The following is a 25906-nucleotide window of genomic DNA, read 5'->3' on the forward strand; positions in this document are numbered from 1 at the left end:
ATGTGTAAATTCTAAAGAATTACATAAAAATTAGTAATTATATGAAAAAGCAATTAAAATAGTGAGAATTAAGCATTATTAGCTTAAGAAATACATCTCAGAAACAGAGATGTCTGCAGATTTAATATGTTGCAATGATGATCCAGGCTTTCTAGAGAGCCTGCCTGTAATTTGAATACTTTGCCACTAAGTAGACAATAGTGTCAAGGTTTGATATTTGTTATGCATATAATAACAATAATAATAGTAAATAGCTATTGAGCCCTTACCATGGACAATACTCCATACCAATACCAATATTCAAAGACTAATTAAATCAGAATTTCTATTGTGGAACTCAGGCATCAACATTTTTTAAATAATCCAGGCAATTACAATATACAGCAATTGCTGAGAACCACTGTCTGAGGGCCTTGAGTCCAGTGAAAAACAAAACCAAATGCCAGACACCTCATGATAACTTACATTTTTATAGGAACTGACGAAATGAAAAATATTTCTAAATATGCATTATTCCATGTTATATTTACAACCACCTTGGGAATTGATTTTATTATTTCATCATTCAAATATAGAAACTGACTTGCCACTAAGTGAAATAGCTGTAACTATCACATCACCTGGACAGTACATAGATTTGAGATAGTTATTCACAGGTTTATATTGAGTGAATATTTGAGGATCACATAGATAACATAGAAATGTCAATTGAGATAAAATACATTTGCAAATTCAAAATATAAAATATACCACTTTTTACCTACAGTGTGGAGGTTCTCAAACTTCACCATGCATCACATCTCATGGAGATTTTCTTAAAACACAATGCTAGATACCACGCCCAGAGTTTCTGATACTGTAGGGTGAGGTCTGAGAGTCTGCATTTCTAGTTACTATTGAAGTTGTATCAAAGGCTATACTTTAAGAACCATTGATTTGGGTATTTGAAACATGAGAGTTGTAAAAACTCCAGATCTTGCCCTTTATCGTTTCATGATCTTTGAACATTCAGGGGCAGATCTACCTCCCAGCACACAGGTGTGTAGGGAGGAGACATCAAGAAAGAGCCAGGATCCCCTAGCCAGAGCCAGAGCTAGCTTCACAAGCAGGCCAAGGGCAGCCTTTCATGGGTTCTTCTTTCCCATCTTCGCAGTTTCAACTCTGAGAATGGCTGCAAAAAATCACTCTACAGTGACAGAGTTCATTCTCGGGGGATTAACAAATCAGCCAGAGCTCCAGCTGCCCCTTTTCCTGCTCTTCCTAGGGATCTACGCGGTCACCATGGTGGGGAACCTGGGCATGATCACGCTAATTCGTCTGAATTCTCAGCTTCACACCCCCATGTACTTCTTCCTCAGCAATTTGTCCCTTGTAGATTTGTCCTACTCCTCTGTCATCACCCCTAAAATGCTGGTGAATTTTGTGTCGGAGAAGAACACCATTTCCTATGAGGAGTGCATGTCACAGCTCTACTTTTTCATTGTTTTTGTGGTTGCCGAGAGTTACATGCTGACAGTGATGGCCTACGACCGCTATGTCGCCATCTGCAGCCCTTTGCTTTATAACATCATCATGTCCCATCAAGTCTGCTCCCTGCTGGTGGCTGTGGCCTACATCATGGGGCTCATTGGCTCAACAATAGAGACTGTCCTCATGTTAAAACTATCCTACTGTGAGCCCCTCATCAGTCATTACTTCTGTGACATCCTCCCTCTCATGAAACTCTCCTGCACTAGCACCTATGATGTCCAGATGGTAGTTTTCTTTTTGGCTGGATTCAACACTGTGTTCACCAGTTTAACAGTCCTTGTTTCCTATGCCTTCATTGTCTCCAGCATCCTCCACATAAGTACAGCAGAGGGCAGGTCCAAAGCCTTCAGCACCTGCAGCTCCCACCTGGCAGCTGTGGGAATGTTCTATGGCTCTACTGCTTTCATGTACTTAAAGCCCTCCACGGCCAGTTCCCTGGCCCAGGAGAACGTGGCCTCCGTGTTCTACACCACAGTGATCCCCATGCTGAACCCCCTGATCTACAGCCTTAGGAACAAGGAGGTCAAGGCTGCCGTGCAGAAAACACTGTGGAGAAAATGATTTTGATGCAAAGGTTCTTATTCTTTCCAATTTTAAATGTAAGCTGTTGAAGATGCCAGAAGAAAGCCCTCCTCAACTCTGGTGCCCTGGAACACTGTCCCTGAAGTCTAGAGCTCCTGCATGTATCCCCCTTAATAATTAATTGTGATAACATGAGTCAGCCCAGAACTGACACCCTACCTCATTATTCTAAGCCTGCCTGCCTTTGTTTGAATTCTATAAAACCTAAATGTTTCTCCAGTTCATAGATTTTAAGCCCATAGGCCATCTATTCTCTCTGCTTTGTGCTTGGCAATAAACGTTTTCTCTTCGAAGCCCCAGTGTTACAGAATTTGCTTTTTCATGTGCATGAGACAGCTTGCCCACATTTTGATCAACATCTACTGGTGATCACAAAGGGACAAAGGAGATCCTTAAACAGTTTGATTGCCCAAAGCTGAGCACCGGCTGACCAGTTGAGCACAGCAGTCAAGCCTTGTGGCCACCTAGACCTGTTAGTCTAGAGGTTTGCTGGCTAGTTTTGTCCTGCCCTCCCAGGTTCCCAGGCTCATGAGCACTTCAATGTTTCAAAAGGAGAAACAGTTCCAGGTCCAGACTTCTGACCAGATGAGTAGGTCATCAAGGTAAAGTAAATAGGGAAGAAGGGTTCAAATCCCTGGACCAGGTCTGAGACCATGGGCCCTACTTTCAGACTATCTCCCTTCCTCTGACCACTGCCCCTTCCCGAATTTCTGAAAATATCCTGGACAGGGTTTGAGCCTCCAAGAGTGCTGACTATATTTTTGTAATATATGGTAGCAAGTGTCAGAAATTTGCGTGTTTGTCATATTTTATATTGTTTAGCTATTCTTAATCTGTTTACTAAAATTTTGAAATGGGAAATTCTAACAGCATTTCTGAATTTAGTCCTTTGGGCTATATTTTCAGAAATTGGGAAGATTTTGGTTATGAACCTATGAAAGGACAGAAAAAAGGTGATTTCTGAAACTCAGAAATAATGTTGCCTCAATATGATTTAGAATCAAAAGAGAAGTGACGTGAGAATGGTTCTATATAGAAAAATGCTCTATTATAGTTAGACTGGTATAATAAAAGAGAAAAAAAGGGATGAAATCACATATGTACAATATTTTATATTTTTGTATCATAAAAATTTGCAAAAAAGGGTGGAAAATTACTGTTCAAAATAGTGAGTTTCATATTTCTGTGTTTCTGCTTTTGTGTCTATTTGTGTCTGTTGTTTGATATATATTTTCCTACATCCAGATCATATACTAAATCAACAATTTTAAAAATTCTTAAGAAAACTCTATGCAAATCGCTTAAAGATAAATAAAGCCCATAACTGACACTCCAGAAATCAGGGAGGCCAGGTTTCTGGTACTCTCTGAAATCCTCCTGTCTTCTCCCTCTGTGTCCTGACTACCCTATCTCCCTTTCAGTGAGTCTTATGAAGAATTCAGTCTTATCACCCAGACTTATAGAGCTTGGATACTCAGACTTTTGCCAATAAATTTATAGGACTACTGGTAAAAGTCATTCAGAAATCTGGGTAGACAAAACTATTTGGAAAGAAAAAGAACTGAGAAAAACAAATCCTCTCGAGCTAAAACTGCAGTTGAATAAGCCCCAATAAACCCTCTAGGCACCAGAATTCAGGGCATTTAGTACTTGAGATTACTGTAAACAATATGAACATTAGAAAAGAAACAGTCCAAAAATATAGCGTCCCCACACACCCAATGCTCTTTGCCCCCAAAGAAAGCAGAGTGCCTTTCAATACACTATATTCTGAGAATCTTGTAATAAGAATGGAATATAATTTAAAATAAATATTTTGAATGCTTGTTACTTATGTCCTCATACATAAAAGTAACTCATTTAAGAAAAAACTTTTCTCCAAACTTTTACTGAATTAAATTTGTATGTATACCTAATTACAAAGGATTTAACAAAACTATAGACACAAAATACCTTCATAGACTCAAAATTCATATAAAATTAAATCATATAAAATACATTGTATGGGGGAGCAATGTAATACTTATATGTGCCATTAATCCTTGTTAAAAGATTGTATATTACTGTTCCAAAAGCACATCAACTAAGATGTCTTAAGTATTTTGACAAATATGCTTGGGCAAATCATGCTTTCCAAAAAACAAAATAAAAAACAGACAAATTGGACTTCTTCAAAATTAAACACTTCTGCATCTAAAAGGACTTTGTGAAGAGCGTAAAAAGACAGCCAACTCAACGGGAGAAAATATTTGGAATTCACACATCCGACAAGGGTCTAACATCCTTGATCTATAAAGAGATCCTACAACTCAACAATAAAAAGCAAATGACCCGATTTTTAAAATGGGCTAAAGCCCTGAACAGACATTTTTCTAAAGAAATACAAATGAGGAAGAAATGTCCAATGTTACTTGCTATTAGGGCATGCAAATGAAAGCTACAATGTGATATCATTTCAGCCCTACTAGAATGGCTGCTATTAAAAAACAGAAAACTACGCGTGTTGGAAAGATAGGAAGGCTTATTCACTATTGGTGGGAATGTAGAATGGTACAGTCACTGTACCGCCAAAGAGTACAGAACCATCTCTTTGGCAGTTCCTAAGGAAGTTAGATAAAATCTATCATGTGACCCAGCAATATCCCTGCTAGGTATATACCCAGAAGAGCTGAAAGCAGTGACACAAACATCTGCACACTCATGTTCATAGCGGCATTATTAACAATTGCCAAAAGATGGAAACAACCAAAAGATGTGTCCATCACCTGACAAATGCATTAACAAACTGAGGTATATACATACGATGGAATATTATTCAGCTATAAGAAGACATGAAGTCGTGCAGTATATGGCAACATGGATGAATCTGGAGGACATTATGTTGCATGAAGTAAGCCAGGCACAGAAGGAACAATATTGTATAATTTTTCTAATATGAACTAAATATAATGAGGAAACTCATGGAGTTAATCGCTAGAATATAAATCACCAGAGAAAAGAATGTGGCTAGAGAATGGAAAGTTGGGGGTTAATCTGTGCAGAACTGGTAAAAAGTGGTTTGGAAATTAATATAAATGGTGAAAGACATCATAGGATTTGTAATTAGTAGTGCTTACATATGGGTATGACAGTGGTTTGTTCTTTGTGTGTTCTTTTTTTTGGAGTAATGAAAATGCTTTAATATTGATTGAAGTGATGAATGCACAACTCGGTGATTATACCAAATGCCATCGATTGTTCACTTCAGATAAATTATGTGGTTTATGAACAAAAAATATAATAGAGTGGGTTGGGGGAAAATACTCCAAATATAAGACTATAGTTAATAGTAAGACTTTGACAATGCTCTTTCATAATTTGTTACAAATGTTTCACAACAATGCAAGGTATTTGTGGTGAGGTGATACGTGGGAGCCCAGTATGACATAATGCATGCTTGTTTTGTAAGTTCACAATTTTTACTTTACACTTATTGTCTATGTATGCTCATGTATGAATGATATGCTTCAATAAATTGTTTTTAAAATGAAAAATCATGTTTTCATAATTTTGTTTGTACAGTTTCACTGCTACTTAAAAAAAATAGGAATATTAATAAAAACTTCAAGCCAAGAATAACAACATTAATGTTCTCTGTTCTGGTTCCATGTTAATTCTGATTGAACCTGGATAAGTACATTAATAGAGTTGGTGCTGTTAAAATTCAGTAACTTTTAAATCAGACAACTCTATTAACAAGAAAAGAAGAGAAAAGCTCTGGCCACAAGTCTGCAATTAATCATAGATTGGCCCTAATAGCAAGTCTTTCCCCACTTATTTACAGAAAACTTTTTCAAAAATGTATCCTTGTTGGGAGGCAGATGTGGCTTAAGCAGCTGAGAGCCCACCTCCCTCCTGGGAGGTCGCAGGTGTGGTCCATACCCTCTAAAGAAAACAAACAAACAAGCAGATATCCAACAAACACAATGAGCCCCCAAGGAGCAGAAACAGCAACACAACAACAAAAAATTATGGAAAAAACAATGAACAAACAGACAAGGGAGCCACTGGGGGAGGGAGTTAGTAATTTTTAAAAGTGTAACCTTGTAAATATTTCATAATGTAGCCTACTAAAATACTAATAAAATAATAGACTAAAAAAAGTGATATCTCTGAAAACAATTCTATATGAGCTATCAAAGTTAAATGCAAAGTTAAATAAACATACAATTTTATTCTAAATATGTTCTCCCTAGATTTATACAGATGTACTGATCAAATGAGCTAGTGTTGCCTCTACCAAGTATTTAAAATGAAGAAAAATTATGTTTGCCTTTCACCAAATTTCCTTGTCACTCAGTGTTTAACTCTGAAAGTGGATACCATTAGCTACAGGTCAAAACTTCACCTCCAGAGGAAAAAAAGACTTTAAGATAAGAAAAAAAAGCCACGTACATAAATTATGTTCTACCCATTAATTAACATAAACCTAGTAAAAATGTGAAAGAGAAAAAGAAAAAACTCTGCTATGGTCTGTGGTTGATAACCTCAATATAGGTTAAATTACCAAATTTTTTGTTTCTGAGAATAGCTTCATTTGGAAAATTATCATAAAGGAAATAGAGCCTAGATTATGAACTCTTACAAGAATGACATTTGTGCTTGAAATCTGGTTACTGTTTCTAAATTTAAGGTGCTTTGCTCTTTATGTATAACCTAATAGCTCCCTAAAAGTTTAAATATCTGTGTGACACCTAAAGTTCTCCAGCTCTAGAAACACTAAAAGAGCTTAATTAATTCTTAAAGCTGACTCTATGCACAACTATTGAAAAAAAGCTGAAAAGGAGCTCAAACTTAAATTAGGAATATAAATAGCACTGATCTGATTAGGACTAAGGTGAATCAGAATACAAGAAAAAGTGTAGTATTATCTGTATTTTAGGACCTTAATTTCTATATAAGACCAAGGAGGAGATACTTATTTTATCAAAAATCTAAATTTTCTGTAACATATTATCTTATTTAACCTATCTAGTCAGTTTAAACAACCTAACTCAGTTTTATTTAACATAGAACCTACAATAATGAATGAGACCCTAGTATTCTCTACAGGTTAATGTAATGCCTTGATGCATTTCAGAGTGTTTGGGGTATAAAATGGAGAAGTATTTATAAGATCCCTTGAGGGACTAAAGAAGAAAAGCTTGAACCCTACCCAAGAGGGGAATTCCCACAATTTTCTCACACTTACTAAAACTATAATTTTTAAAAACTACAAAGTCTAAATGTAAAATCCATTCATTTTAGAAAGAAAATTATCCTCACTTAAACTTTTAACAGGGAAACCTAAACTCTGAAATGACCCTGCCTCATAAAAGGAAATATGCTAATGAGCCAAGCCCTCAACCTTAAAGCTTGCACTTACAAACCTTATATCTGTAATGACAAAACTAAGCCTCATTATAATTAATACATCCCAAGGAAACCTTACTACTCAAGGTACCCTCTCTCTAAGCCAAACTCTGCAAATAGACTCACTACCTTCCCCTACCTGAGATTTGACTCCCAAGGATGAGCCTCCTTGGAACTGTAGTACTACTGTCAAATGTTGATCAGCAATTCTTTCAGAAAAGATCGTGATCAGAAGGGGAAAAAGAAAAGAACAAAATAGTTTCTATAGCTCAGAGATCTCTAAATTAAAAAATCACTCAAGATGATATTTTTGTGCAGGCCTCAACCAGATATTGCAAACTGCCACAGGAAACAAGCCTCCAAGCAGCAGTGTTCCTAAAACCCAAACACCATAAGCAAGATGTAATTATAAGTTCCCTAATCATGATCCTCCTGTTCAATGTACTTATTGAGTCTATTTCTCAGAAACTCAAAGCTTCCAGATTGTTCCTATGCCAGTTAAGCCATGAAAAACAAGGGTAACAATTTCTCCAAGACCAAGCTAGGATATTACAAATATCTTCAACTGCAAGCAAAACAAGTCCATTCCTCTAACTCATATATCTATGTCCTTTTACAGTATGAAAAGCTTAGACACTCATCACCCAGATATCCCTCCAGATTGAGAAATGAATAAACCATAAGGGGATAATTGTAACCAAGAGCTAGCAAATATAGTTGCTGGATCATTATCTAGATGCTTTCTAACCTTCTAATGTATTGTAGTGTAGCCAGAACCAAATATTTGTAACTGTTGTAACTCCCTAAACTAACATAGATGCCTTGATGCTTTGATGCTGATGCTATGCTTTATAACTGCATGGTCTTTATTCTGTAACTGGACAGTAACGACTCATGAATGGCGCCACTTGTATCCCCGTATCTTGTTTTGCAACCCTAAAGTCTGGTGCCCTGGCACATAGTGCCTAAAGTGTGGTGCGCCTCCATGTAGCCCCTTAATAATTAATTAAATAATTGAAGTAACATGAAACTGCCCAGAACTGATGAATTTGCTCATTGTCCTAAGCTTGCCTGCCTTCGAATACTGTGAAACACTAAAGGTTTCTCCAGTTCAGAGAGACATATTGTAAGCCCACAGGCCATCTGTTCTCTTTGCTTTGCACTTGGCAATAAACGTTTTCTCTCAATGAAACCCCGGTGTCACAGAATTAGCTTTTTTCATGTGCATCAGGCAGCTTGCCCACACTTTGATCAATATCAAAATGAAAACTTTCAGACCCCACCCAGACCCAGTATCTATGTATAAAGAACCTTCAGGTGATTCAGATACAAATACCCACCTACCAAATCTCAACAGTACATTTAATTAGTGGTAACTATTCACATCCAGAATCCTAGAGATGCAAAGGAATCTGAGAGTTTAATTTTAGCTCTTTAGCCCTCAGACCCAGAAGGAGAGTGGAATTGCTGGAGAGCCATTCCATGGTAGCTACTCTATGCATTTTCTCCTGACCTTTGTCTAGCAAGACCTGAAAGTTCTACCACTAAAGATCCCATCTATTCTGAAGAAAATGTAAGAAACCATCTTTTTTTATATAAAAGTGAGAAATCATAAAACAAAATTTTTTAAAATTTAATTACATCAAGTATTTGGATTCTTATTCAGCAGAGATACAGCTAATAGGATTATAGAAGAAATGCAGAAATATATAACTAGCATACATAATAAACACCTGGAAGTCAACAAAAAACAGATATCATCAACAGGGTATATTATTTAGGAAGGAAAATTTACAGAAGAAAAAGTTGATGTGCCCCTGAGTATATTAAGAGTTGCTTACTCATTACTAATCAAAGAAGTACAAATTAAAATAACACTGAGGTATCTCCTCACATCTTAAAAACTGACAGAAAATTAAAACCTAGATGGTGCTAAGTGTAGGTGAAGATGTGTCAGTTGAAAAACCCTCATGCATGAAGACCATTCTGGAGAAAAACAACACATTACTTAGGAAAAAGAAGTAAATGCTTATGTAGGACCTTGCAATTTTACCCTACATATCATAACAAAACAATTGTCTCCCATCCCCATAGAAGGACATGTATAAAGATGCTCATTGTACCATTATTAATGGTGATGGGAAATTAGAGACTAAATGGACATCCACCACTGGGAAAGTAAACAGTTAAATTGTAGTGGTGGCTACAGCAGTTAGAAACAAAGGATTAGCTATAAGCAACATAAATGGATATTACAGGCAGAGTGATGAGTGAGAAAAGAAGAAAATGAGATAAAAGCACAATATTATTTACATACATTAAAATGCATGCACACAAACCAACAAAAGCATATTTAGAAAAAATATCATATTAATAAAATACACATTAAGCAGGTTAGAAGGGCTGTCTGAAGAGATAAGATGCATGGAAGTGGGGAGTACAAGAATAATTAACAGGGAAGTGGATGTGGCTCAAGTGATAGGCTCTCTGCCTACCATATGAGAGGACCTGGGTTTGATCCCTGGGGCCTCCTGGTTTTCAAGAAGAGAAAGCATGCCTGCACAGAGAGCCAGTGCCCACGTGGTGAGCCAAGTGCCCAGGCAGCAAAGCCGAGTGCCCACACGGAGAGCCAGTACCCATGCAAGTGAGTCACGCAGTAAGATGATGATGCAACAAAAGAGAGATGAAGGGTAGAGTCAAGGTGAAGCACAGCAGAGACCAGGAACTGACATGGCACAACTGACAGGGAACCTCTGTCCACATCAGAGGTCCCCAGGATTGTGACCTGGTGAATCCTAGATGAGAAAGACAAGAAGAGAAGACAAAAAGAGAAATAGAGACAGAAGATCACACAGCAAATGGACACAGACAGCAAAAACAACAGGACAGGGTACAGGGAAAGGGAGGGAAATTATAAATATATATAAAATTTAAAAAAACAATAATGAACAGAACCAAAAATTCCTTTTCCTATACACACCTCCACATCTATAACCACTCGACGTACCAGAGAAGCCCTAGATAAGGACTAGATACTAGGCTGTTGAATAAACAAAAAAGCAGTTTGGCCCTTAATATTTGTGGAACCTGGGAAAGATTACAAAAGAAGCCCCATATACCAAATAACTTAATATTTAAAAGTTATAAATCAAGTTAAGAAAGTATTAAATATACTCTTTCCTCCTACCTTTACAAATAAACTGTCATAACAAGCTAGAAAGTCAGGAACAAATTTAGAAATCTCAGGATTCTGAGTTCCATGTCAGAACGTGGTAGTAGGAAAAGCTCCCTGGCTTCTGGCCCCTGCCCACAGCCACAGCTTGCCCCCTTCCACTTCTACAGGAGCCTCAGACATACACACAGAGGAAAACTGGAATATCCTCACATCCAATTTCCAGCCACACACCTTGCACACAGTAGCCCCATGGGCATCCCTTGGGTTAGGAATGAGTAACCAACAGTGTGGTCTGCCCTTGGTAGGATGAACCAGGAGAAAACCTGTAAGCAGGCACTGGATATTTAGGCAGGGAATTCTGGTACCCCCAACACTGGAAGCAAAGTCTAGAGGGGGATGCATGGGCTCTGACTCAATACATCTTCTTGGACCCATGTAATTTTCACTCCATGTGGCAGGACATAGCCGGAGGAGGGCCAGACCAGGGTTGAGAAGAGGGGTACTTCTCACCCAGTAAGATGGGTACTACGGAGAGAGGTATACTCTGTCCACAGATTTGTCCCTTGCTGCTTCTCCCCTCCCCAGGCTGGCTAATCCCACAGTTGAAATAAGATGTAATCTTTATCCTTCGCATTACAACTTACAAAGCACCTTAACAATTAATAACAATCTATTCTCACATATAACATTGAATGGATAAGTAAAGGGGCTAAGTGACTTGTCCATAGTAACACAGTGAAACACTGGCACCAACATTCCTCGTTTTGTGATTGCAGATTTCAAAGTTCACACCCTCTCCAATTCTGTACTCTAGCATGGATTCCCAAGCTTCTCAGAAGGACCTACTATAGATGAAATAGTTTGGAAAAAGATGTGCTTATAGAATTTAAAAAATTTTTTAAATCCATGCAACTACACTACACAAACAATGAAGCCTAAGCTAAACCATGGACTATAGTTAATAGTACAATAATAAAAATGTGCTTTCATCAATTGTAACAAATGTACCACACCAGTGCAAGGTGTTAATAATAGGGTGGTATAGGGGAATCCTGTATTTTACGCACGATGGTTCTGTAAACTGAACTCTCTAATAAAAAAGAAAAAAAAAACAATACCAGACCAGGATGGAGACATAAGAGGATGGACTTTAGCATTAAATGCACAGCAGCTTGAGAAAGTCCGGACCTAAAGACTTCATCAGAACAAAGAATAAAATGCAGGTGTAACAATCTCAGGCAGAGTCGTGGTGACTCAATTCTGACTAAGAACTGCAAAATGAAAGCCTTCAACATGTTTATATAAATTCCACTCAAATTTCACACCAATTACATGGGTCCCTGGCCCCCTAGCACTCCCTTTCCCCATCACCTTGCACAAAATACCTCATTTGGGAGAGTTTAACATAAAGCCATGGGAACCCCAATGTCAGCCCCAATGTAAGCACCTGACACCAGTCCCAGGCAAATTTGGACTCTCCTCCAGAAAAGACCTCTTAAGACCGAGCCTCCTTTTAATTACCGTGGGCCCAGTCACTTTTCTACAGAATCATCTCTTGCTCCTAGCATAAATAATTGCTCAGAGCCAGCTGCCTGAAGTGGTCATGTGCTCCCTCTGCCTATCCTGGATCCCCTCCTGCTGTCCCTTCTCCATGCTCAGTGGCATCTTGTTGCTGTACGCATGCTCTCAGAAACCCTGCTGCCTGACCAAATGGTCACATGCACAACTGCGGGCGACACCTGTCACTAATGAGTCTGGCCCAAAAGTTATCCTTTAGTGTGTTGCTGCCCCGCCAGTACAAATGGGGGGTCTCCAATATTTTATTCCACTCTTTGCATGGGATTTGGAGGCAGAAAGCTTCACGTGTCATTGATACAATGACCAAATTTTATTATTTAGGTTGGACTCCAAATAGCCAACAATCACCTGAAGCATGTGTTTGGGTACCAGCAAATAAGACACTAAACATGCTTCAAAAATATCTCCACGATTTTGTAAACTAAAAAATGTATTAATAGAAGGAAACACCTTTAATTTCAGAATATGCGTAATTTTGTGTCATTTTCAAAATTAAATTTTTCTTTGAATTTCATATGGCCAAGGCAGATTCAGCTATAGAGTTCCAATGTACTTGAGATAGGTTGTCAACAGTGACAGATCAGTGGTTGTCAGGCTATAACCTGCAGCACAGTGACTAGGAAGCTTATTAAGGCAAAGTACTGGGCCCCACTCTGCAGTTTCTGAATTATTAAGCCTGCAGTAAGGATTGAGAATTTGCATTTCTCACAAGTTGAGAGGCCATGCAAACGCTGCTAAGCTGAAGACTACATACATACTAAAAACCACTGCTATGAGTGAAAGGGATCCCATGAAGGCGACTTTATCAATATCAACAATTATATTTTTAGACAGCTCTGTTTCACCAGGAAGCCCTCCAATCCCCTAATTTAAGGAGAGGGGTGGGACAAATAATATTACCATATGGAGACTGGCTCCAACATTATAAGAACCCAGCAGTGGAAAGATAATCAGGGCATCACATTACTGCTGCACAAACTACACATAATCCCCATCTTTTCAACGGAGATCTTCAACAGCAATGCTAAGTGTCCCTAGTATACAACAGGTAGGCAATATTTCTGTTGTACAAATATGTAAACCGAGGTTAATAACAGAGAAATAATTAGCTCAAGCTTGGGGGTTAGTAAGGAGCAGAGCAGACATGAAGCACACATCTAGCGTATCTTAAAGGGCACGTGCTAACATGGATCACGTGTTTTGTATTAGATTCCTAGGGCTGCTGTAAGAAGTTACCAAAAACTGGGTGGCTTAAAACAACAGAAACGGACTTTGGCCCAGTAGTTAGGGCGTCCGTCTACCATATGGGAGGTCCGCGGTTCAAACCAGGGGCCTCCTTGACCCGTGTGGAGCTGGCCATGCGCAGTGCTGATGCACGCAAGGAGTGCCGTGCCACGCAAGGGTGTCCCCCACGTGGGGGAGGCCCACGCTCAAGGAGTGCGCCCGTGAGGAATGCCGCCCAGCGTGAAAAGAAAGAGCAGCCTGCCCAGGAATGGCGCCGCCCACACTTCCCGTGCCGCTGAGGACAACAGAAGCGGACAAAGAAACAAGACGCAGCAAATAGACACCAAGAACAGACAACCAGGGGAGGGGGGAAAATTAAATAAATAAATAAATCTTTAAAAAAAAAACAACAACAGAAATTTATCCTCTCAAGAGTTCTAAAAGTCAGAAGTCCCAAATCAAGGTGTTGACAGGGTCAGGTCCTTCTGGTGGCTCTGAGGAAGAATCCATCCTATGACGCTCTCCTGGCTTATGGTGGTCGCTGACAATCCTTGGCTTGACCTGGCCTGTATATGTATCACCCCAGTCTGTGTCTCTGTCTTCACATCACCTTCTCTGCATTTCTCCTTTGTGCCTCTGTGTCTCAAATGCCTTCTCCTTTCTATTATAGACCCCAGTCATTGGAATTAGGGCCTATCCTAAATCCAGGATGACCTCTTCTCCAGATCATTAACCCAATTACATCTCAAAGACCTTTATGACAAACTAGGTCACATTCCAAGCTTCTGGTTGGATATAAGTTTGGGGGCACACTACTCAAACCACTAAACCCTTATACTACAGCTAAGATTGGTAGTTAATATAAAACCCAAAAAGCCAAAAGGTGGAAATTAATTGAGTCTCAGAGAAATGCAAACCTTACAAAAGTATCATACAATTCAAACTATATGAACTTTGTAATCATACAGGCATAAGTCAAAACTTTGACTATTTACTGCAAAAACAAAGATGGACTGGTTGGATACTTATTCTGCAGAGTTAAAGGTTTTCCAGAATCACCTTTTAGGGGGATAAATGAACCCTCATAGAAAAAAACAAAATTGGGAGAAGAAGGGCCAAAATGGGAAAAGACATGGCTTTCCTTTCTCAGACTAGACATTTAAAGGACAAGTCCAAATATGACCCTGGATATTGAGGGAAAAGGATGGCCTTTGCCAAAGGACCTGGGGTTCACACCTGTGGGATTCCACAAGGTGGCACTGATTACACAATGATTAATCAATAGAAGCACTCGCCTTTTTTTTCCTTTTGTCATCCCTTACTCTTGGGACACTCACGTTGGAACCTCTTGACCATGTCTTGAAATGCACTACAGGTCATCAAGATTATGGGCATTTGTCCACTGTTTGGGGAGCAGAACCCCTCTGAGGTCAGTATCAGGGAGAAGACCCATGGGGAATTCATAAGGAAATTCTCCAGTACAGTCTGGATCACTTAGTCAAATCACCTCCTCCTACCCGCAGAGTCAACTTGCAGTTCTAAATTTTATAGATTACTAAGTTTATCTTAGGAAAAGATCCTTTTTCCCCATAATTTCATCTCTGATGACATTTTCATCCAGCACACACAAAAAAAGCCTAAGAAATAAAGGAGTGTTTCTGTTTATTAGAATAAAAAATGAACAGTCTACACATTCATTAATTTGTAAAACTGTTATTTCCAACTATTCAGCAGTTTGGCTGTCCAGAAAAAATGGTGCTTCTCCCTTTAGAACACACTGAAATATTTGGAAAAAGAGGCTAAATCACTGGATAGTACAGTTGGTCTGAGATAATGGATTTCCCAGGAATGATAAAAAAGAAAGACAAGAAACAGTATTCAGACAGTAGGGATGAGGCTAAACCTGATGTTTGCTTTGGAACTATGTGCCAATCTTTGGACACCTAGATTCTCCCATGACAGGAGCTATAGACAAAACCTAGGGCCCAGGCAGGATGGAAGATGGGATTCAAAGACCCTTCATCTCCCTACCACCCTTATAAACCCATGACTAAAACAGTGAAACCTGAGTGAATGAACTAAAAATAATTTCCCCCACAGAGGGAGGTGGTAAAGATACAAGCCGCTCTCAGCTTTGGCTATAAAATAGAGCAGAGTGGAGAAGGGAAAGCCTCCCCTTAGACTTCCTAACCACAGTTTGCTTTCACATATAGATTGGGAAATTCATGCTACTACCTATAAGACTTGTAACACTTCAAACCAAAAATTTATTTTAAGGAGTCCTAGAGGCTGTTATTTATGATGAATTAGAAGTGTGATAAGTGCTCCAAAGGAACACAGGGTTGTTTGAAAGCATTTAACTGGGGTAAATGGAGTTGAGTTTCTAAGGTCAGGGGCAGCCTCCCTGAGAAGAAAAATTAGAAAGAGAACTGCAGAAAGTATTCTTGGTATTTGGCTTCCCAGCATGAGAATTCCCTCCTTTATAGGGAATCTGACCTTGTGTGAGTCTTAGTTAAAATGTCCCCATTGTTATCATCAGACACTTGCTCCCCAGATCCCTGGAAGCTACCTCGTCATATTACACAGTCTCATTAGACAATCAGATGCTCCCACTCAACACTATGTTTATGGAACAAGAGGTATGAAGGACAATCTAGAGTCCAGAAAGACAAAGAAAAAGACAATATCTTCCAGCAACAAGTACTGGAATTCAGGGGCCAGTACAAAATAAACAGACTCTACCCAGGCTGTGACCTTAGCTGTGATTCTAGCCATTTGCACAGAGATTAAAATATATCCTACTTAACAAGGAAAAGGTTAGAGGACCAGGTCTGAAGGTTTCAATGAATTCAAAAGGAAGATTACTAATCATCACTCTTCCAAATTAAGAGAAAAATCACAGAGCAAATCTTCATGGCAAACTACGTACACATTTTGCTCAAGATGTTGACCAGACTGTTCACCAAGGGCCTGACGTTGGTGGAGGAGTCTGCAGGTTATTTACTCTAGCCCATAGTTCCAGGAGAAGATCTGAGGTAAATGAATTTACCTAACTAGAAGAAAATGAGCAGGAAGTAAGTAGAATCTGCAGATGCTGAACACTGGACCTACCTACAGAACTGGTGGAATGAAGGATGATGAAGAGAATGGAAACAAGAGAAGTGAACTGTGATGTTGGGCATTTCAGTGCTACTTCTTATGACTACAAAAATCATCTGCTTGAGACTTAGGTGCTGATTCAGGAGAGTTGGAGTAAAAGGGTTATATTACGCAAGTAAAGGTTGATGCTATTGTGATCACAGAAGAAAAGTGCAGGCAAACCTACACCAAAGGAACCATCAGTGGGAAGCACTCCTGGGGGGTGAGGACCTAGTAGTGATGAAAGTCCAGTGGTGTTAAATTGGAGTGGTCACTAATGACAAAGGAGCAGAAATGAACTGAGTCACTGATGTCACATGGGTGATATAGTTTTTCCTCTGTCACTAAGTCCATTAACATTTTAAGAAAATAACAAAGGAACAGAAAAACCTGTGTAGAAAAAGCTAAAGTTGAAAGAGTATACAGTGCTGAGATTACAGAGAGATGGCGGCAGAGTAAGGAGCCCCTAGAGTCAGCTCGGGCTACAGGGCAGTTAGTAAACACCCAGAGCTCCCTGGAGCTAGCTGAAGCACCAGTTTGGGGGCTTCAGGAGGCCAGAAGGGCATCCTGCAACATCCTTGAAGGAATGGAAGAAGGAGGCTGCCCATATGCAGAGAAGACTCATAAGTAGAACGTTCCACACCCCAGAGGCCGGTGACCATCCTCCACTGGAGGCCTTGGGAGCTGTTCCATGGCTCCACTTCCCAAAAATGGGGGAGGAAGAGATTGTTGGGCACCAACTTCAGCTAATGATGAGTAAAATTCAATGGGCTACAGTATAATCCTGAGAACAGCTAAACTTTGAGCCTGTCCAAGTCAGAAAGAGGCCAGGAGCCACCATCTTAACTCGGCACCTGGGACGAGGGCAAGTGGGGTGGACTGAATATCCCAGTGCTGGTGGGGACTGGCTTCTTTCCATCCAGGTCAGACTACAGGTCTAGCCTAAGTCCCAGTGCCACCTCTGACAGAGAGGAAGCTGTGGGGACCTGCGCCAGTCTCTCCTGGAAATTGCCGGCCAAGCCACGGAAGCCAATGATTGTCCTACTCTGATGGTGCAAGCTGCCCCAGAAGCTGTTCTGAGACTGGAATTGGAAGCTCCATTTCCCAAAAACAGGGAGGAGGAGACTGTTGGCTGCTGATTTGAGTTACTGATTGGTATACTCAGATGACTAAGGAATAACCCTAGGAACAGCTGGGGTGTGAATTTGTCCAAGTTGGTAAAAGGTCGGTGGCTGCCGTTTTGACTTCACCTCCATCCTTAGGGGAAGCCAGCGTGACCAAATTTCACAGCGATGGTAGAAACCAGTTTCTTTCACCCAGATCAGCCTGCAGCCCTAGCCTAGGCTTCAGTCCCACCTCTGGCAGGGAGAAGGCTGGCTAGCTCAGCACCAGTCTATCCAGGTAACTGAGGTTACCTTTGGCTTGCACAAAATGAATAATTAAAAGTCTACTGGGGCAACTGCGGTCATCTTGGACCTGAACTGCATAGCTTGCTGCCCACACCTGCAGCTCTATCCACACCCCAGTCAGGGGAGAAAGGGGGGTGAAGTTTCATCAGGCTATTTGGGCAACTACAGTCTAGGCCTGCACAACTTGGATTACTCCACGTAACTGTGACTCTGTCCCTACCTATGGGAAAGGAGAAAGTTGGAAGAAGCTTCATCCATCCCTGGGGCAATGAGGGCAGCTTGAGCCTCCACAGTTTATAGCACCAATTACATCCTTGGCACCTACTGCACAACCAGCAAGGGAGAAAGGGCAGGAAGCTCTAAACTAAAGAGAAAAAGTGCACCCAGAATAACTACATAGCAATGCAGATGCCAAGACACCAACCAAAAACTACAATCCACACCAAGAAACAGGAAGCTATGGCCCAGTTAAAGGAACAAGTTAAGCTTCCAGATGACAAAAAGCAGTTGAAATTACTCAACACAGATGTTCAAACAAATCTCCTTAATAAGTTCAATGAGATGGTTAAAGAGATTAAGGATATTAAGAGGACACTGGATAAGCACAAAGAAGAATTTGAAAGCATGCACAGAAAAAAGCATATCTTAAGGGAATGAAAGGCACAATAAATGAAATTTTAAAAAACATTGGAATCATATAATAGCAGATTGGAGGAGGCAGAATAAAGGATTGGTGAGCCTAAAGAAATGGCCTCTGACAGTGAACATACAAAAGAACAGATGATGAAAAGAATGGAAAATTGAACAATGTCTCAGGAAAAAAAACAACAGCCAGAGACATACAAATATATGTTTCGTGGGTGTCCCAGAAGGAGAAGAAAAGGGAAAAGGAGCAGAAGGAATATTTGAAGAAATAATAGTATAAAATTTCCCAACCCTATTGAAGGACATAGAGATCCACATCCAAGAAGCACAACGTACTCCTATCTGAAGAAATCTGAATAGACCAACTCCGAGACACACACTAATCAGAATGTCAAATGACAAAGACAAAGAGAGAATTCTGAGAAGAACAAGAGAAAAACAATGCATAACATATAAGGGATACCCAATAAGATTAAGTGCTGATTTCTCACCAGAAATCATGAAGGCAAGAAGACAGTGGTCTGATATATTTAAGATACTATGAGAGAAAAACCTCCACCCAAGCATTTTATATCCAGCAAGACTATCTTTCAAAAATGAGGGCAAGATTAGAATACTCACAGATAAACAGAAACTGAGAGACTTTTTTTAATTTTTTTGTCTTTATTTTTTTAATGTTACATTAAAAAAATATGAGGTCCCCATATCCCCCCACTCCCCTCACCCCACTCCTCCCATAACAACAACCCTGAGAGAATTTCTAAGCAAGAGACCAGATTTTCAGGAAATACTAAAGGGTGTGCTAGAGACTTAAAAGACAGGAGAGAGAGGCCTGGAAGAGAGTCTAGAAATGAAGACTATATCAATAAAAGTAACTAAAAGTGTCAAAAGAGTGGTGAAAATAAAATATGACAGATAAAACTCAAGTAGTCAGAAATAAACTTAACCAACAACGTAAAGCACTTGTATTCAGAAAACTGCAACCTAATGATAAAAGAAATCAAAAAAGTCCTAAATAACTGGAAAAACACTCCATGCTCATGGATGGGAAGACTAAATATTAAGATGTTAGTTATACTCAAATTAATATACAGATTCAATGCAACCCTGATAAAAATTCCACCAGCATTTTAAAAAAATGGAAGACAAAATTGGAAAATTTATTTGGAAGGGTGGATTCTTAATGGAGATAAGAAAACGACTGAGATGGAATACTTATGTTTAATGTATGCACAAGTTTTAATTAGCTTTACTGTAAAAGTGTGGAAATGTATAGAATGAGTGGTAAAAATAGTAATAGGTAGTTTATAAATAGGGATGTGGCTGAAAATGGTAGTCCAGGGATGTAAATGCCAATTGACAGAATGCTAGAGAATAATCTAGGAACTGAATAGCACAGTAAACCAAGAGGTGGATGAGAATTGTGGTTAAAGGTATAGATGCAAGAGTGTCCTTTGTGAGCTAGACCAAATGTATATCACTACCTCAGGGTGTTGGGAACTCATGGGAAAAACACAACTGGAATGACCTATAGACTGTGGTTAGCAGTAATAATATAATACTTCGCATCTATGCCAAAGATGTACTGTGTTGATAAGGGAGCAGAATGGAAAATGTGAGCCAACTGTATACTATGGACATAGTACATATCAGATGATATTATCTTATCTGTAACAAATGTTCCGCCACAGTGTAGTGTATTGATAGAGGGCTGTTGCTTGGGAATTCGACATATGTACATGATTATTTTGTAAGTTTAAAACTTCTGTCACAAAAAATATATTTAAAAATACTAAGGTGTGTTGGGGGGAAAACACACCAAAAGTAAGATAAGGACTATAATTAGTAGTAAGATTTTGACAATATTCTTTCGTAATTTGTAACAAACATCTCACGACAATGCAAGGTGTTGGTGGAGGGCTGATGTATGGGTTCCCTCTATGATGTTATGCATGTTTGCTTTGTAAGTTCACAACTTTTACTACACATTTAATTGTTTATATATATGTACACATATAAATGACATAAAGATAATAATAATAGGGAGGGTTGCAGGAAAATACTTTGGTAGTATTATGACAATGCTCTTTAATCATTAGTTAAAAAGGTTTATCAACAATGTAAGGTGTTGGTGGTAGGGTGAGTTATGAGAGTACTGTATGATGTTATATATGTTTGTTTTGTAAGTTCACAACTTTTTTTTTTAAGATTTATTTATTAATTTCTCTCCCCTCCCCTCCCCCACCCTGGTTGTTTGTTCTCTGTGTCTATTTGCTTCATCTTCTTTGTACGCTTCTGTTTTTGTCAGCGGCAGGGGAATCTGTGTTTCTTTTTGTTGCGTCATCTTTTTGTGTCAGCTCTCCATGTGTGCGGCAACATTCCTGGGCAGGCTGCACTTTCTTTTGCTCTGGGTGGCTCTCCTTACAGGGTGCACTTCTTGCGCGTGGGGCTCCCCTATGCGGGGGACACCCCTGCATGGGCGGCACTCCTTGCGCGCATCAGCACTACGCTTGGGCCAGCTGCACACGGGTCAAGGAGGCCCAGGGCTTGAACCGCGGACCTCCCATGTGGTAGACAGACACCCTAACCACTGGGCCAAGTGTGCATCCCACAACTATTATTATACACTTATTGTTTCTGTATGTTTGTGTAAGGGTGAAATATTTCAATAAATTAATTTTTAAAAAAACAAACTATACAGTGTTGTTGAAGTGAGAGTTAGCCCAGTTAGAGTGACCAAAGAACAAAGAGAAGGCGAGAAGTCTGGTCTATCTGTCAATTTAACAGGGATAAAGTAGTCATTGATGAGCCATTTCACCAGCCACTCTCTTTTGGGGAGGGATCACTGGGGCTAGAAAGGAAGAATTATATAAGAGACAGAAACAGTTCCTGGAGTGCAGAATGAGGATTTGTGTTACTGTAACATGAAATTCTTCAATGCTAGTAAAAAGAAGATGAGTGATATGGGAATGCCTATCTCTTTCTGTCCCTTTTGACACTTTTCTGTGCCCTTTCCTTACAAATCCAAACACAAATTTGAAATGTGCCCAACACAGCTTGGATCCCCTGGGCAGATCAGCAAGTCTGGCTGGACTATACTAGGTTGTGCAGAAGGAGAACCAGTCTACATTTCATGAAAAGACAGCAGCATCTCAGATAGATCCAGTGTCCCAGGGGGCTCAGACGACTGGCCTAAAACCAGAATAAGAAATGAGAAGAAAAAAATAAATGAAATAAAGAAATAAGAAGAGACCAAAATACACTATGATCTAGCTTATTTTCACCCATCCCCACAGCAGGACTAAGGAGGCATTCAGTTCTCAGGGATCTATGTTAGGAGAAGGATGTGAAGAGAAAAAAGACAGTCACTTTCCCTTGTTCTGTCTAGTAACACCTTAACTGGGGCTTATATTGATTTCTCTCCTTTTTCCTAGAAAATAACTGTATAATAATCCACAAACTCTCACTAGCATACAACACTAAGTATTTGCTCCAAGTTGACTGTGGTTGCTCTTCTTGTCTGGGCTCTGCTTCAGGATCAGCTCCACATGTTCCTTACTGGACTAGGATGGAAAGGGCATCAGCTACCCAGGAAAAGCTCTTCTCAAGGCAGGGGCACAAGTACAAGAGGGCAAGCCCCACCATGCAGAAGCATTCCATGCCCCTCCTTACATCACATCTGCTAATATCCCATTGGCTAAGTGGGTCCCATGGCCAAGCTAAACATCAATGGGCAGGGAAATAGACCCCATTTCTGTGAGATCAGGGCAAGGACTGTGGATGCATAATACCACTAGAGTAGGGAAGAACTGTGACCAATAATGCAAACTGCCACATTAAGACATGGGTGATCTTTTCTCGACATACATTTTGCACATCCCAAATTTGTAACAGTAAACATAAGTTGCTTCAAGAGTCAGAAAAATTAAAATGTTTAAATGTTTCATTTGGTTTTATTGTTTTTATTTTTTATTCTTTTTTTTTATTGTTAAAATATATAAGTAAACCTGTATAGAAATATTTCCTGAATTGAAAATACTTGCCATCCTGTTCCTTCCAGGTATCAAGGGTTCTGACCTTACCACAGCATCGACCACACAGAGATGGAGCTGAAGCAACCATGAGGTATAGTGCAGGAGATCAGGGGACAAAAGTGTTACTAACAGCTTCAGGGTCAGGGATCACAAGATGTACCCCGTCCACAGAGACACACCCCTGCATCTCTCTCACCCACATCCCTTCCCGTACCTCTTCTGTGACTGGTTCTTCTCCTGCAATGTAGTCTGCTTCAACCTCTCTAAATCTCTTTCTTTTGGAAAAACGATTCTTAAATGCCCTTTTTTTCCTGCTCCATAGTTTTGTTTTGTTTTTTCACTTTTTTTATTTTTTAAAAGATACTTTGAGGACATAAATGCTACAGAGAATATATAGGGGATTCTCATATGTCCCACTCCCCACACCTCCCACATTCTCTCACATTAGCAACATCTTTCCTCAGTATGGTACATTCACTGCAACTGATAAACACATTTTGGAGCATTGCCACTAAGCATTGATTATAGTTTACATTGTGGTTTATACTCTCTCCCATTCGACTCTATAGGTTATGGCCAAATATATAATGGCCTGTACCTGTCATTGTAATGTCATTCAGGATGATTCCCAAGTCCCGAAAACACCCCCTATTCCACCTGTTTTTCCCTTTCCCTAACTCCAGAACATCCATGGTCCCTGCCTCCACAAAAATGCTATTTCTTCCATTGCTAGAATCACAGTAAGTGTATAGTAGAATACTAGTAAATGTATTTTAGTCCGTAGTTCACTTCCCAATCCTGAGGATTCTGGGATGGTAATGCCCACTCCACCATTCACTGAGGGGGGCTTCGAGCCCATACATCCAATGGATGGGACTCTCTTGCTCGCATAAATGTTTTAAAGTTGCACAAATGCTCTTTTATGCAACTTTAAAACAAGAGTGGGAATTAGATAAACATGAATAAAAGATAGGTATGTATATGCTTAAATATGCTTAAAGGCATATCTCTAGAGGATTCATAAGAAATTGGCAACAATTGTTGCCAAGTGTTGTTGCCACAAGAGAGCAGAACTTAGGAATGGGATGCCTACATAGGAAGAAGACATATTTCATTGCATAATCTCCATTATAATGTTTACTTTTTACCATGTGCAAGAATTACCTAATCAAAGTAGATTATTTTTTAAATGAAAGTTAGAGATAAGCCCATTTTTTCAAGTTTAAGCAGAGGTCCCAGAAGAGGAAGTGATTTGCTGAGGTCATGCATAAACTACAGCAAGTGCTGATTACTAGATGGAGTCCCACCAGAGAGGGAAATAAGATTTATTGAGTGCCTGGTGTTTAATTCTCTCAAAATCCTCATAAGGTCAGGATTTACTGCCTCACTTTAAAAGTACAGGAATTAATACTTAGAGACATAAAATAAATTTCCCAAAAGTCACACGACTACTAAGCAATCGAGCGAGTGTGCAAAGCCAACAGCGCTATACGCCTCTCAAGTTACTATATTCTCTAGTACTTATCTCATTATGGTCTATTCTAGTACCTATCTCATATGGTCTCTAGTACCTATCTCATTATGGTCTCACCTGCCTGACACTCACCACACGTCTCCTGAATTAAGTTCTCTTTCCTTATACCATGCTGACTAAAGCAAAATCTTCCCACAACACTGTCAGTTTTTTGACTTCAGCACCATTGATCTGTTTCTTACTGTATTAGTCAGGGTTCCCCAAAGACACAGAACCAGAAGAATATAAGTGAGCTCTCATGACCAAAAAGGGTGGCCTCCATAGGCCAGGCCACAAGCTGGAAAACCCTAAAAAAGTGATGTTAAATTCATTAGTCTGAATTCCCCAAGGGAAACTGGCTGGCTGAAAATTCCTACAACAGCCAATGTTGAAGTAAAGGCAGAAATGCTCCTTCTGACCTCCAAATGATGAGATGATACATTGTAACTTAAATACTATGATGTTTGATAAGGGAAAAATAAAAAGGGGGGGAATAATAGAGGACACAAAGTTATTTTATATAGAGATATATAAATTTATAAGAATATAAGGAAGAAATACTATAACAATTAAGAGTCCTCCGTTCTGCAACTCATCCAGTAGTCAAAGTTGATATTTAACTATCTTCTTCCACTAGCCATTCCATATTTCTTTTACTCTCAGCAAGTACCTCAGCTGCTGGTTGTGCCTCTTTGCCAGAGGGGGAACCCAAACCTTCATTCTTGAAAGATCTGGGCTATCAGTAGTCCTGCCGGCATTAGGTTGTAGATCCCCGTTTATGTTAATCACAGGGCACGTTAGTACTAAGAGACACCCTACGGGATCTCTTCCACCCATAGTCTTCCTTACTCCACTATGTAGCACCAGCCTAATTTCACCTTGGTAATCAGGATCAATCACCTCATCCAGGACAATAACTGCTTTCTTTGCATGTCGTATCAGAGGCATGACGAGCCCATAGTGGCCAGGAGGCAGTCTTAACTTCCAGTTGAGTGGAAACGTTGTGTCTCCTGGTGAAAGCTCTCCTCCCTTTGGAACAAAGACTTCTAGACTGTAAGGTCATTGGGACACGAAGCAAAAATTCTGCTAGTGGATTCCTAGAGGTAATAGTGAGTGGTGCCACTTCCATGTCCACCCCTGATTCCTGGACCCATTAATTCTAACTACAGGAGAAACAGCACACTGCTTGGATGCTACCGAGAGAATATACGGCCTCCTGGAAAACATCATCCCTGCCCTGCAAGGTATTATCACCCAGTAAGTGCCGTAACTGATTCTTCAAAAAGTCAATTCACTATTTTATCAATCCAGCAGATTCAGGATAACAGGGGGCATGGTAAGATGACTGAATTCCATGAGCATGGGCCCATTGCTGCACTTCATTTGCTGTGAAATAAGTTCCTTGAGTAAAAGCAATGCTGTGTGGAATACCATGATGGTGGATAAGGTGATTTGTAGTCTACAGATGGTAGTTTTAGCAAAAGGAAGGCAAATCCATACCCAAGTATCAGTTACAGTAAGAACAAAACAATGACCCCTCAAAGCCGATGTGGCTCAAGCAATTGGGCTCCCATCTACCATATGGGACGTTCTGGGTTCAATTCCCAGGGCTCCTGGTGAAGGTAAACTGGCCCGTGTGGAAAGCTGGCCCATGTGGAGAGGTGGCCTGCACAGAGAGTTGCCTGAA

At 39.8% G+C, this 25906-nt stretch overlaps 1 protein-coding gene across 1 annotated transcript; it reads left to right on the top strand.

Annotated features, from left to right (window-relative positions):
- The first annotated feature begins 1167 nt into the window (after positions 1-1167).
- On the top strand, positions 1168-2091 carry LOC101432276 (olfactory receptor 8A1-like). Its single transcript, XM_004463947.2, has one exon. The coding sequence runs from the start codon at positions 1168-1170 to the stop codon at positions 2089-2091; it is 924 nt and encodes a 307-aa protein (XP_004464004.2).
- Positions 2092-25906: the final 23815 nt, after the last annotated feature.

The sequence above is a fragment of the Dasypus novemcinctus genome, chromosome 27 (genome assembly GCF_030445035.2).
Source record: "Dasypus novemcinctus isolate mDasNov1 chromosome 27, mDasNov1.1.hap2, whole genome shotgun sequence".
Taxonomy (NCBI): domain Eukaryota; kingdom Metazoa; phylum Chordata; class Mammalia; order Cingulata; family Dasypodidae; genus Dasypus; species Dasypus novemcinctus.

Excerpts from the sequence above, each read along its gene's own strand:
- LOC101432276 (XM_004463947.2), top strand. The coding sequence starts at position 1,168 with ATGGCTGCAAAAAATCACTCTACAGTGACAGAGTTCATTCTCGGGGGA.